General features: G+C 42.9%; 1 protein-coding gene across 1 annotated transcript in view; it reads left to right on the plus strand.

Annotated features, from left to right (window-relative positions):
- Positions 1 to 12,509, plus strand: part of LOC111233181 (triple functional domain protein) — a 70,715-nt gene that overhangs the window by 33,328 nt on the left and 24,878 nt on the right. The window contains exons 5-15 of the mRNA XM_022760937.1: positions 407 to 599; positions 3,322 to 3,426; positions 3,718 to 3,914; positions 4,628 to 4,874; positions 5,648 to 5,770; positions 6,203 to 6,394; positions 8,130 to 8,261; positions 8,766 to 8,996; positions 9,763 to 9,885; positions 11,245 to 11,436; positions 12,102 to 12,271. Of these exons, the coding sequence (XP_022616658.1) occupies positions 407 to 599; positions 3,322 to 3,426; positions 3,718 to 3,914; positions 4,628 to 4,874; positions 5,648 to 5,770; positions 6,203 to 6,394; positions 8,130 to 8,261; positions 8,766 to 8,996; positions 9,763 to 9,885; positions 11,245 to 11,436; positions 12,102 to 12,271 (1,905 nt within the window). The remainder of the gene's footprint in view (positions 1 to 406; positions 600 to 3,321; positions 3,427 to 3,717; positions 3,915 to 4,627; positions 4,875 to 5,647; positions 5,771 to 6,202; positions 6,395 to 8,129; positions 8,262 to 8,765; positions 8,997 to 9,762; positions 9,886 to 11,244; positions 11,437 to 12,101; positions 12,272 to 12,509) is intronic.

Raw genomic sequence — 12,509 nt, forward strand, 5'->3', positions numbered from 1 at the left:
ATGAGGTTGCTGATACACAAATGTGCTGATTTGTATTTTTATTTTATGCACACATTCGTGAGTCATTCGTCGCAGGTTTCTGTGTGGGTGTGTGTGTGGGTGCGTGGGTGGGTGTGTTTGCTGCGTAGGCTTCTCACAGTATAGAAAATGCGTCATCTCACTGTTTTTGATTGTTTTTCTTTCTCTCCCTCTTTTTTTCCCCCTTTTTTTCCATCTGTATCGCCCTACTCTCTCTCTCTTTTCTCTCCATCATCCCTCTCTCATCCTTTCCCACGCCTGTCATCTGTCTCCTCTCTCTCTCTCTCTCTCTCCTCCCTCCCTCCCCTCCTCCTCCTCCTCCTCTCCTCTCTTCTCTTCTCTTTAATTCCTCCCACTCTCGCTGACCTCGATCCCTCTCCATTCCCAGCGAGGAGGTGTGTAAACATGGCTTCACGGTCATCGTTGATATGCGCGGCTCCAAGTGGGACAGCATCAAGCCTCTGCTGAAGATCCTGCAGGAGTCGTTTCCGTCCTGCATCCACGTCGCCCTCATCATCAAACCAGACAACTTCTGGCAGAAGCAGAGGACCAACTTCGGCAGCTCCAAGTTCGAATTCGAGGTGAGATGGAGGGAAAACCTTCAGGTCCTCCCCTATGCTGTGGTGCATTTGTTACAATAACAAATATCATCTACACTTTGAATTTATCGGCTGCCTTCACCTGAAAGTTGCAAACATGGACAGGAGCAACACTTGATGCTTTATAGTCAAAGCTGCATACCAAAGAACTGATGTTTGACTGTTATTATGTAATTATATGCTGCTCAAGGACAGGCTGAATACATTTTTAGCATGCTGTAATACATTTAAAAATGCTCGCAGACATGGAGAAATTAAGTGTCCCATTTTTATATTTGGCATTTTGAAGTGGTATAAATAGAAAAAAAAAAAAGAAAGAAAGAAAGAAAGAAAAAAAAAAAGTCAACAATTTTCCCTCAACTTGCCGTCAGCTGAGCCGTGAAAACGGCCGCTGTGCCCCCCCCCCCCCGGGGCTGCTCATTGTCGGCACATTTCATTATTTTCCCTCTCCCCGCGGCTTTCGGATGTGTACATCACCAGCCAGCTGTCTACCACAGGAGAAATTTCATCACACTCAACCCAAAAAAAAAAGGGGCATGCGGCGAGGATCACGAGGACGAGTGTTTGTGACGCTGTCAGTCAAGCGTTAGAACGCCTTTTCACAGCTAATTTAATGATGTATTCAGAAGAACAGGCTGATTTTTACGCTCTGGCTGTTTCATAGTTATAAACCGGGACGAAAATGCGCAGTAATGTGCTCACGTAAAACAGTGCGTGATTTCTGCTGAGCAAAGAATCCTCCGTGTGATTTGAAGCCTTTTTCATAAATGCCGTCTAATGACGACTAGATACCAGTTCCACACCCTCCTGTTTGATCTCTCATTAAAGAATCTAGATTACTATGACAATGATCAGTTTCTCGTCCACAGTAGTGAAGCGTGCGTTTGTGTGAGCGCTGTCATAAACCACTGGTACAGGCCTTTTCTGTACAGTATGTTTCAGATGCTCTGAGTTTATGTTTTCTCCTTTGGCCTCTGACTATAGCTGTGTGAGTGAACACTCTGTTGTGGAAATTGCTCTGATTGCTCACATGCTCATACACACATAGTTCCACTGTAGTCTGATGACACCGTATTGATTAATTGGTAGGAAGAATAACCAGATGCCACGGGGCGGGCTACGATTATCACCAGCTACCCTGCCTTTCCACACAGCCATTGATCGGATACATTGCATGAGCGTTTGTATGTGTGTCTGTCCTCATGCATCACTGCCTGACCTCATACATGCTGTACACGCACCTTGTGTATTTTTGAAGATTTCTTAAGGTTGTGTGAACAGAAAGTTTTCATCTTGCTTTTGCTTTAAGTAAATTTGACACAGGACTTGTTGCCAGGGCTACACTTGCACTGAACGCTTGTGCGTGTGTGCAAAATGTTCCATGGCTGAATAAACTGATCCGCTGCGTCCAGCAATCACACCGCCAATCAGCTCTCAGCATGTACTTTATTGAGTGCTACTGCTGCAAGTGTGTGTGTGTGTGTGTGTGTGTGTTTGTCTCTGCATGTGCATCAAGGATTCTCTCCACGCTTTGTAAAAATGAAAACCGGAGGTCGGACGTGTCTCTCTTCTTCCTCTCCTCCTTCCTTCCTGTTGAATTGAGAAGGAAAGAAAGGAAGCAGTGAGCCGCAGCGCAGCGAGCCGACTGCAACCTCGATTTTTGATTGTTGATGAATTGCGCGGTTCTGTGGGAGCCAAACGTTGCCCAAACCACCCTGACAAATTCTGTCTCTCTCTCTCACTCTCGCACCATTCAACAGAGTACAAATCAATTAACTTGAACAACAATAGCGAACAACGTGGTATCAGTATTCTCCCCTGGCAAGAGCCACAGTGCTTTTTTACCCAAGGACAACAGTGTGTCTCTGCATTGTTTGGCCTACACAAAGCGATATAGCTATCGTTCTGTCTCCATCCCTCTCTGGACATGTGTGTGGGGGTGTTGTGCGGAGGTGGCTTAGCAGAAACACAGAGGCACTGAAACCAAACAGGGAGACATTTCCTCACTGTATCTCTGAAGTTGATATTGTAATATGCAGTTGTTGTGTGGAGGGGATTTTTATTTTCATTTCACTAATGTGAAGGACAATCAAAGAGAAACTGTGCCAAGGTTTTTGAGGTGTCTGGCTTTGCAAGCCACAAAAGACAGCACAACATTTTTTTATTGTACATTACAGTTTGTTTTTTTTGTTGTTGTTTTTTTTATAGTTGAGCTGAATTGTCCGGATGAAGAGGATAAAATGTGCTTAAGTCATTTCATTGATGTATTAAGTGATCAGTTACATGATCTCTGCAACTCAAAATCTGTGTTGCTAGTTTTTGGGAACTACGGGGTTGGTCATGTCTTCTCTAAATAACATTTTCAACAGCACAAGAAAGCAAATAAACACAGTGGGTGGGGGGAATTTTGCGCTGAACTGAGTGAAATTAACTTAAATCTGCTTCAATTCCTTCCTCTCCTTTTTTTTTTTGTAAGTTATTTTTTCAGGCGTTTTTTTTTTTTTTTTTGCACCTTTAACTGCAGTGAGAGAGAGACAGGAGGGTCAGGGAGGGAGAGCAGATGAGAGGCAGCAAAGGGCCCCGGGCTGGATTCAAACCAGCTGTGGTTAGGACTAAAGCCTTGATGTTATGAGCTCTACCAGGTGAGCTACTGGGGCGCCCTCCCTTTTCCTCTCTTTTAATATTTTCACCTTTCTTTCTTCAGACCACCATGGTGTCATTAGAGGGCCTGACAAAGGTCGTAGACCCCTCCCAGCTGACGGCGGACTTCGATGGCAGTCTGGACTACAACCACGAAGAGTGGATAGAGGTCAGATAGCCCACCCATCATGTCAGTCACGGCTGTCTGCCTGATCTGTAAATCTATCCTGAAATTCCTGAAATCCTCGACAACATTAAGATGCACAGTAGCGGCAATCAATAAGCAGAGAACAAGACGGGAAACTAAGAGGCTGAATTTGTAAAAAAAAAAAAAAAAAAGAAGAAAAAAAAAAGGACTAATGAGAACTAGAGAACAAAATAATTATAGTCATAGTTATCTGCTTTTTAGATGCTGACTTACTGGCCGTCACTCAGATGTTTTTGCTGTGTTTTTGTCCAGGTGCGTGTGGCGTTTGAGGAGTTCTCCGGTCACGCCACCCAGATGCTGGCCCGACTAGAAGAGATGCAGGAAACTGTGTCAAGGAAAGATTTTCCCCAAGACCTGGAGGGAGCCAGGAGGATGATAGAAGAGCATGCCACACTGAAGAAGAAAGTCATAAAAGCCCCGATAGAGGAGCTGGACACCGAAGGACAGAGGTGAGCAGACAGTGTGAGCTTTTCTTTGTTGCTGAAATGATGCCTGATGACGAGTAGAGGAAAGGCCGGAAACTTACACCACCTTCTTGCTAATGTTTCCCTATCTGCTAGGTCGTATCAAAAAGTAGCATTTATCCCTTCTTTCCTTTAGCATCTCTGTTGCTGTGCAGCCCGTTGCATGTTTTATTTTCACTTGCTTATAGACTTTTGTGTTTTTTTTTAATGCAAATTATTCCTTTGGTGCACTCACTGGAAATGTCAATTTAAAGTTTAAATGTTAATTCAATTCAGATCAGAATACTTTTATTCGTCACATCAAGGGGCAGTTCGAGGCGAGCTGATGTGCAGACAACACACAGAAAAACTGTTCATTCACATGTATGAAACTAACAGTCTAAAAACTACAAAATATGATCATGTAAAATTAAAAGAAAAAAAAAAGATTAATGGCAGTGTTTGCTCCCTCAAGTCACATGCTCATCACGCATGAATCTAAACATAATGAGTGCACAAGAATCCAGTCCCTGCAAATGTGAATGTGATGGTTATTTATTGTATCTCACTTGTGCTGATGTGATATCTATCTGTGCTGTCTCTCATTTGACATATTACACACACACAAAACAAGGCAAAACTTTGCTCTTAAAGAAACTAGAGCACAGACTTGAGTAATGCAGCCCAGCCATTAAACCACATATTTAATCCACCTCCAGGTTGCTGCAGCGCATCCAGAGCAGCGAGTCCTTCTCCAACCGTAACGGCAGCGGTGGCAGCGGCGGCAGCAGCAGTAGCAGCGGCGGGGTCTGCAACGCCGACACCCAGGGCCTTTTGCCGCGGATCACCCAGCTGCTGGACAAGCTGCACTCCACGCGACAGCACCTCCACCAGGCCTGGCATGTCCGCAAGCTCCAGCTGGACCAGTGCTTCCAGCTCCGCCTGTTCGAACAGGACGCAGAGAAGGTCGGTGGACGGGGGGGAGCGGGGGTTGTCACTCAGAGTGAGCAGTGATGTAGTGGTAATCTATAACCACAGTGGGTGATCACTGAAGGGCACACAACTGCGGATAGAAACAAAAACATAATTACACCCACAGAGAAGCATTGATTTATGCTCTGTATGAATTCATGTCCTTTTTATTTTGGCCCTTGAACGGTGGCTTAAACTTAATTTCACAAATAAAACGTGAGATAAAAACTAAATAGCTTTACCCTCCCCCACATCCTTAAGTGGGGGATAACATATTCAGCTACACCTAGCCTGGCTGCCACGCAGCTCAGGTGATGACAGCTGCAGCACAAAGTAGAAGGAGGCAGGGAGAAAAATTCAGAGATCCATGTTTGAGTGAGTAGAATAAAATAGCAGGTTGCAGCAACAGAGAGAGCTGCAGTCTTGGATACACTGCAGTAGTAGGAGCTTGTTGCTAGGACACCATAGGCCACTAGTTGTTCTCTAGGAGAGCCTGAGAGGATACTCTTAACAGAGGCAGTCCATTTCTCTGTATTCTGGCCTGGAAAGATGACAACTATGAGCACACTGCAGCAGTGCACAAACACACTGGGGTCTATCCACACGGCTAAGTGCCAGCTGTTTGTTTTTACCTGCTCATGCAATGATCTGTGAAAGTTAATGGCGCACCCGTACCTTGTGTGTACATGTTTTCATTTGGCTGGCTAACCGCTAACCTTTCTCTGTGTGTCTGTATGTCTGTCTGTTCCGTCATCCCCATGCCTCAGATGTTTGACTGGATCATGCACAACAAGGGTTTGTTCCTGGCAGGCTACACAGAGATCGGCAACAACCACCCCCACGCTATAGAGCTGCAAACCCAGCACAACCACTTCGCTATGAACTGCATGGTAAGACAGACACACGCGCATGGTGGTAATGCTTTTCAGTCCACTAGGACGATCAAGTTCATGCCCTGCACTGTATTATCATACGGTTACTGCACTTAGCGTCAACCTCCAGTACTGTGTTTGGGTGTTTAGAGCTGCCTCTGCTTTCTGCGTGTTAGCAGCAGCACAACCAGGTATTAAGTAATCCTATTCTTTATCTACAGCCAGCCTTACATAACCATTATGAAACTGTTGTGTTAGTGTCAGTGGATGAGAGTGCGAAAGCCTGATAGCCCCTCGCCTCACTCCCTCCTCCTCTTTTGCTTTTACAGAGCTCAGTTTCATCCTTTTCCTCGAACCTATCACCTCCTCTGTCTGATATTTCTTCTTCTACAACTCCTCTTTTTGAATCCCTTCTCACTCCCTTCTTCTTCTCTGTCTCCTGCTGTGCAGAATGTGTACGTCAATATCAACCGCATCATGTCAGTTGGTAACCGGCTGCTGGAGTCGGGTCACTACGCCTCCCAGCAGATCAAGCAGATCTCAGGCCAGCTGGAGCAGGAGTGGAAGGCCTTCGCTGCAGCACTGGATGAACGCAGCACGCTGCTGGAGATGTCCGCTAGCTTCCACCAGAAATGTGACCAGGTGGGTTCAACACAAATGTGCCAACACAGATGTAAGGCTGCAACTGAAGATTATTATAATTATGAATTGAGCACATATTCAGCAGATGAACCGTTTCATTCCTTAACTATCAGAGAATGTCCATCAAGAGCCCAAAGTGGCATTTTTAAATTGCTTGCATTGCTTATTTTCAGTTTACTAACATATAAGACAGAGAAGTGCAGGAAATCTTCTCACTGGAGAGGCTGGACCCAGGAAATGTTTTTGGCATTTTCCCTTTAAAAATGACTAAAACAGACAGGACACGTGTTAGGATCTACCAGGAGGAGCTGAAAAATGTTGGATGGATGGAAATGACTTTAACAATTATTAGATAATCAAAATTTATGCTGATGAATCATCTCCCAGTCTTTTTGGCGCTACACAGACGTTTGGTTTCTAGTGAATATATCAAGAATTTCCAATCAAATATGACAAGGACTTTTATTTTGAAGTCATGATGATGTGTTATACATATGCAAAGGGACTGTAGTATCTTTTTATTATTATTATTATTATTAACCATATTAAATCTCATAGAAAATCAATCCCAGTCAACAGTTTCATGCACAGAGCTGCAGAAACAAACTGTCCTCTTTTCAGACATTGTTGTGTTTTATCTCATATTTAAGAACAATGAAACTAATCTAAACTTTGTAACTGCTCTGGAATATTTCACCTGTAGTTTAGTTTTACTAATTAAACAAAACTCACTCAGCTCTTATATTGATTTGACATTGAGATTAGATTTCCCACGTCAGGGCTTGGTGGGAACTGGACTCGGTAAAACCCACAGTGATGTAGCTTTGGAACCCGCTGAGGTGTTGACCTTCACTGTGCTTATGGATGCACACGGACACACATGGCACACCCTTTCTGGGTTGTAAAATACCCATTTGGCTTCATTAAATCTATAAAAGCCTCACATGTGCATTGCATTAACATATATTTACATAAACATATGCACAATGTAAGTAAAGCATTTGTTATCTGCTGTTTATTCCTGTCTGTGCTCATTAGTCGGACCACTATGGAATGATTCATGGGCTGAAAAAGCACACAAGCAGAATCCCAACGAGGGAACATGGGTGGTACGACTTTTCCGACCTGGAATATTGCCGTCATCAGACCAGCCTTTCATGCTTGTGAGCCGAAATAGGAACAGCTTCTTTTTTTTTTTTCTTTTTTCTTTTTTTTCCAGAGGTTTCACCCCAACCCTTTCTTTTCTACACATACAGAGAAGCTCGTTTTAAAGCTTTGTTCTACTCCTGTATCTCATTCCAGCTATCATGGGAAAGATGTTTAAAAGGCAATAATGAGATGGAAATCACTTCGACTTTTTGATATTTCTTTGAGATTAGACTCACTGATTGTTTTTGTTTCCCTTCCCTCCCACGGGGGGGGTAGAGACAGTTCTTGGAAGTCACCAAAGGCCAATAAACAGCACATTCAGCCGTAGATAATTCCTCTGAAAAGTCTTAAGAGAGCTCATACCCACATGCAAAGACATTCCTGTATGTTTAAGTCCAGGAATAGTAAAGAAAATGCTCCCTTAGGCGAATTCATGCACGTCGAGGTATGCCTGACTAACATGTGACTCCTGGGAAGAGCACAAGGATGTATACATCACCACCGTCTCATGATGCGTCTATGTGAAATGCTTTATATCCGAGGAACAGTTTGTGTTAATGTGAGTGTGCGGTTCTTCCCCCGGCAGTACATGAGTAACGTGGACTCGTGGTGTAAAGCGTGCGGTGAGGTGGATTTGCCATCTGAGCTGCAGGACCTCGAAGACGCTATTCACCATCACCAAGGCCTGTACGAACACATCACTGCTGCTTACTCTGAGGTAACATCACACTAAATACCTATATAGATATAAAATATGCAAAATGAATGAAGTCAGCATGTGTCCATAGCATTGGGATCTGCAGCAATGCCTTTAAATTCATGACAGAACTTGAGTTCAACATTTGAAACATTTGCAATAATGTCCTTGTTACTTAAGTTTCAAAACACTGCAGTGACATTTACTGTGTTATTAGAATATAATTCACACACAACTTCTCTCTGTTAATGGAAAATAAACTTTTAAAATTAAGTTTCCTTTCACAGTCTCTGACAAATGCATCTTCATTTTGCATCGTCAAAATAAAAGCTTTTTCCAGTCAAATTCTGCACAGTACAACAAATTTAATTTAAAATAAATGACTACTTTTACGCTAACAGTATTACTGCACGGTGCAAGATATCACCTCTGAGTGTATTCCTCACTATTTCTTGCAGCTGTTGCAGCTTAAGTCAAATTCATACCTCTCATCTCTGTGTATTGCAATCAATTTTCTAACCTCAGGTGAGCCAAGATGGCAAAGCCCTGTTGGACAAATTACAGCGACCTTTGACCCCAGGCAGCGCTGATTCACTGACAGCATCAGCAAACTACTCAAAAGCGGTGCACCACGTCCTGGACATCATCCACGAGGTGCTTCACCACCAGAGACAGCTGGAAAACATCTGGCAGCACCGCAAAGTGCGGCTGCACCAACGTCTTCAGCTCTGCGTCTTTCAGCAGGACGTTAAACAGGTACACGCGCACACACACACGCGCGCACACACACACACACACACACACACAAACACACACACACAAATACTGTGTATATGTTTTTGTTTATATGCATGCACACATTTGTTCAAACGCGTGATAATTCAAGGACCAAACTGCTGCCAGGTTTTTTCAGCATAACATGAGAGGGTCAGACAGTAATTTGAAAATAGCAGGGTAGCTTACTGGGTAGAAGGATTGTACTCTTAATAGAGGGTTTGATCCCAGCAGCAGCCATGTTTCCTATCAAAATGTCCTTGAGCAAGTTGCTGGAACCTTACGTCTGCACTCATCATGCCTTCCTGTGGAAAGGAACACTGGATAAATGCCTGAAATGTAAATGTTCTCTGCATAATAAAGGCCTGAAAACAAGCATAATGAGCATGCCATAATCAAATGGTCCAATATGATAATACAGTTGCTTACTGTCCAAAAATCCTGGGCATTCCTAAGAATGTTGCCATGGCAACTGTTGCTATGGCAATTGAATTGGGTCATATGTCCATGCAGATGCTGTTCATCTATTAATGCTGTGAAGGACTAAGAGAAGGGAGAGGAGTGTGAGGAGAAAGGCTCAGTGCAACACCTCCTGTAATACTGATCATTGTTTCGGTCATTCCTCCTCCTCTTTAACACTCTTTTGATTATCACTTGTGGCTCAACTGCCACTATCAGAGTGCCCCCTTGTGGCTGCCTGTTTTCAAGTGTGTGTCTAACTTTGTGGACCGGTGGTCTCGCTGCATAGGTGCTGGACTGGATAGAAAACCACGGTGAGGCCTTCCTCAGCAAACACACAGGTGTGGGAAAGTCCCTGCACCGAGCCCGAGCTCTGCAGAAACGACATGAAGACTTTGAGGAAGTGGCGCAGGTAGATCAGTTCCATTTCTATTTCTGTCACTCTCTGTTAGGGCCACGCTGTTTATAGTGGTTTACTATCATTCTATAATATCAGACAAATATCAGTATGTGTTTTTTTTTATTCAATTTTAAAATCTTAAAATTTTAAGCGAGTTTGTGTTTTCCCTATTTTATCAATTCAGTTAATTGTGGAGTAGCATGATGTTTTTAGGCAATTATATTTCAAAGCAAGGCTGTGTAACTTTTGAAGGAAGAAATAAGACATTTGTCCTCTTATAAATGAAAAGTTGTATTCATTAGCAGTAAAATGCGGCCTTGTTCAGTTCAATAAACACAAGGGGCTTTTTCTGCTTTCATGGTCTGATAGCTCGTGGCTAGTGTTAGCTAATGTTAGCTAAAGAACTAGCCAAAACTTATTAGCTAATGTTTCATGATGTTAGCATATTAGATAGACATTGCTGAGTAGTTCACTTTATGACTCTTTATTCTCTATTTGTGCTGCTGTTTTAACATTAAATTATTCCATAAATGTCACATGTAGCTGTAGTAGCTGCTTTTAAGATAAAGTTACACAGGCTTGCGAGCTGTTTCCCCAAAACCTGCCTGAAATGCCAGGCAGCTCACCACATGACCTTTTACATTTACATTATGGTCTAAAGGCTGTGTTAGCTGCAACTCCTACCACGACAATTCAGAGGGAATTATTTTACTCTTTTTCTGCTACATTTATTTGATAGTTTTAGTTACTAGTTATTTTACAGATTACGAATTTACATACAAAACATATGACGGGCACATAAAATGTAATGCACTGTCAGAGATTAAACTGCTCAACAACATATAAAATGGTTCAGCTTCACCTCCACCAGCTGCAACAGTAAATCGGTACCTACATATTAATGCATCAGTAATAACATTCCAATAATATCATATATAACTTTACTTCTAATGAAGTGCTCTTATATTGCATTATTGCTACTTTAAGCTTAAGCCTTAACTAAAAGAAAATCTGACAACTTCCTCCAGAGCTGTGTATAGAATACTTGCCCAGAATGTCAGCAGAAAATATTAATATCAGCCTTTTGATATCCCACCTTTAATATAACATTTGTTTCTGCAGAATCTTTCTCTTCCTCTTTATATCACCTTCACCCACACTCTCTCTATTTCCTCTCAGTATTTATCTCTGCTCAGCTCTGCTATCACCGACTCTATCAGTGTTTGTGTCTTCTGCATATCCTGTTTTCATTTTCTCCGTGCCTCTGCTGTGTCTCTCTGCCCATCCTCAAAATATAATATATTTTTGCTTGCATTACATTGTCTTCCTGGGCCAATCCATCTCTGTCTTTGTCCCCCGTCCTCGGTGTAGAACACGTACACCAATGCAGACAAGCTGCTGGAGGCGGCCGAGCAGCTGGCCCAGACGGGAGAGTGTGACCCAGAGGAGATTTACCAGGCCGCCCACCAGCTCGAAGACAGAATCCAAGACTTTGTTCGCCGCGTGGAGCAGCGCAAAGTCCTGCTGGACATGTCTGTCGCCTTCCACACGCACGTCAAAGAGGTAGGCAGGGAGGATGACATAATGCTGAAGTGGATGGTGGGCTGTGTGTTTGTGTGGATGAGAGCTTTCACAGAGCTCTCTGAGCAAGAGGGAAATAATAACCAGATAAAATGGAATATGTGTTTTGTTTGATTTTCTTCCAGTCACATAGACATGGACACTTATTAAAACTGAGAACATTTGCCTAAAGTTCTCACCTTTTAAAAGAGGAAAATGTATGATTAGATTTAGGATTAGGTTAAGGTGAAGGTAAAGGTCAAGTGTCAAGTGTTGGCTTGTACTAAAGTTTTAGGCGAGGGATTAAGAATTGATTGAAGTCAGTGGACCATCAATAAACATCTTTCGTAAATATGAAAGCAATGGAAAATGCATGTAACTGGTTGTTTACGTGTTACGGTGCAGCCACAGTGTGATTTTTGTGTTTATTCTGTGTCCAGACAGAGAGGTGCAGTCTAGTGTTGGCTTCAGTGCACAGTCCATCAAACGACGACGGTGTACTGCATTTTTCTAAATGATAAAAATGAGATTTCACACAAGCCTACCTAAATAAAATATGTATGACACTTACAGAAACGATCATAGCATGGCGCAGGAACACTCTGTGCTGTCAACTGATTGAAGTTAAAAAAAATAAATAAAAAATTCTAATACCTGTCCCCCTGTAGCTCTGGACATGGCTGGAGGAGCTTCAGAAGGAGCTGCTGGATGACGTTTACGCAGAGTCTGTGGAGGCCGTCCAAGATCTGATCAAACGCTTCGGCCAGCAGCAGCAGACCACGCTGCAGGTCACCGTCAACGTCATCAAGGAGGGAGAGGATCTCATCCAGCAGCTCAGGTAAAGAGTAATACACCTTACTAACGATTAAACCAGAGCAAAGCATTAAGGAGTGGTTTTCTGTCAAAAGCAAATGAGAGGCATATAGAGTGAAGTCTATTGAGATTACTTATTTTGTACTTTTAATCAAGCTCCCGAGGTCACTCTTCAGCTATATTTCTGTTTTCACAGTCGACACATTCTTCTTCTATGTGCGGTAACAGTCTGTATTTTTTTTTTAACTCTGCAGCAAAATCAA

The sequence above is a fragment of the Seriola dumerili genome, unplaced genomic scaffold (assembly GCF_002260705.1).
Source record: "Seriola dumerili isolate Sdu_G_001 unplaced genomic scaffold, Sdu_1.0 BDQW01000378.1, whole genome shotgun sequence".
Taxonomy (NCBI): domain Eukaryota; kingdom Metazoa; phylum Chordata; class Actinopteri; order Carangiformes; family Carangidae; genus Seriola; species Seriola dumerili.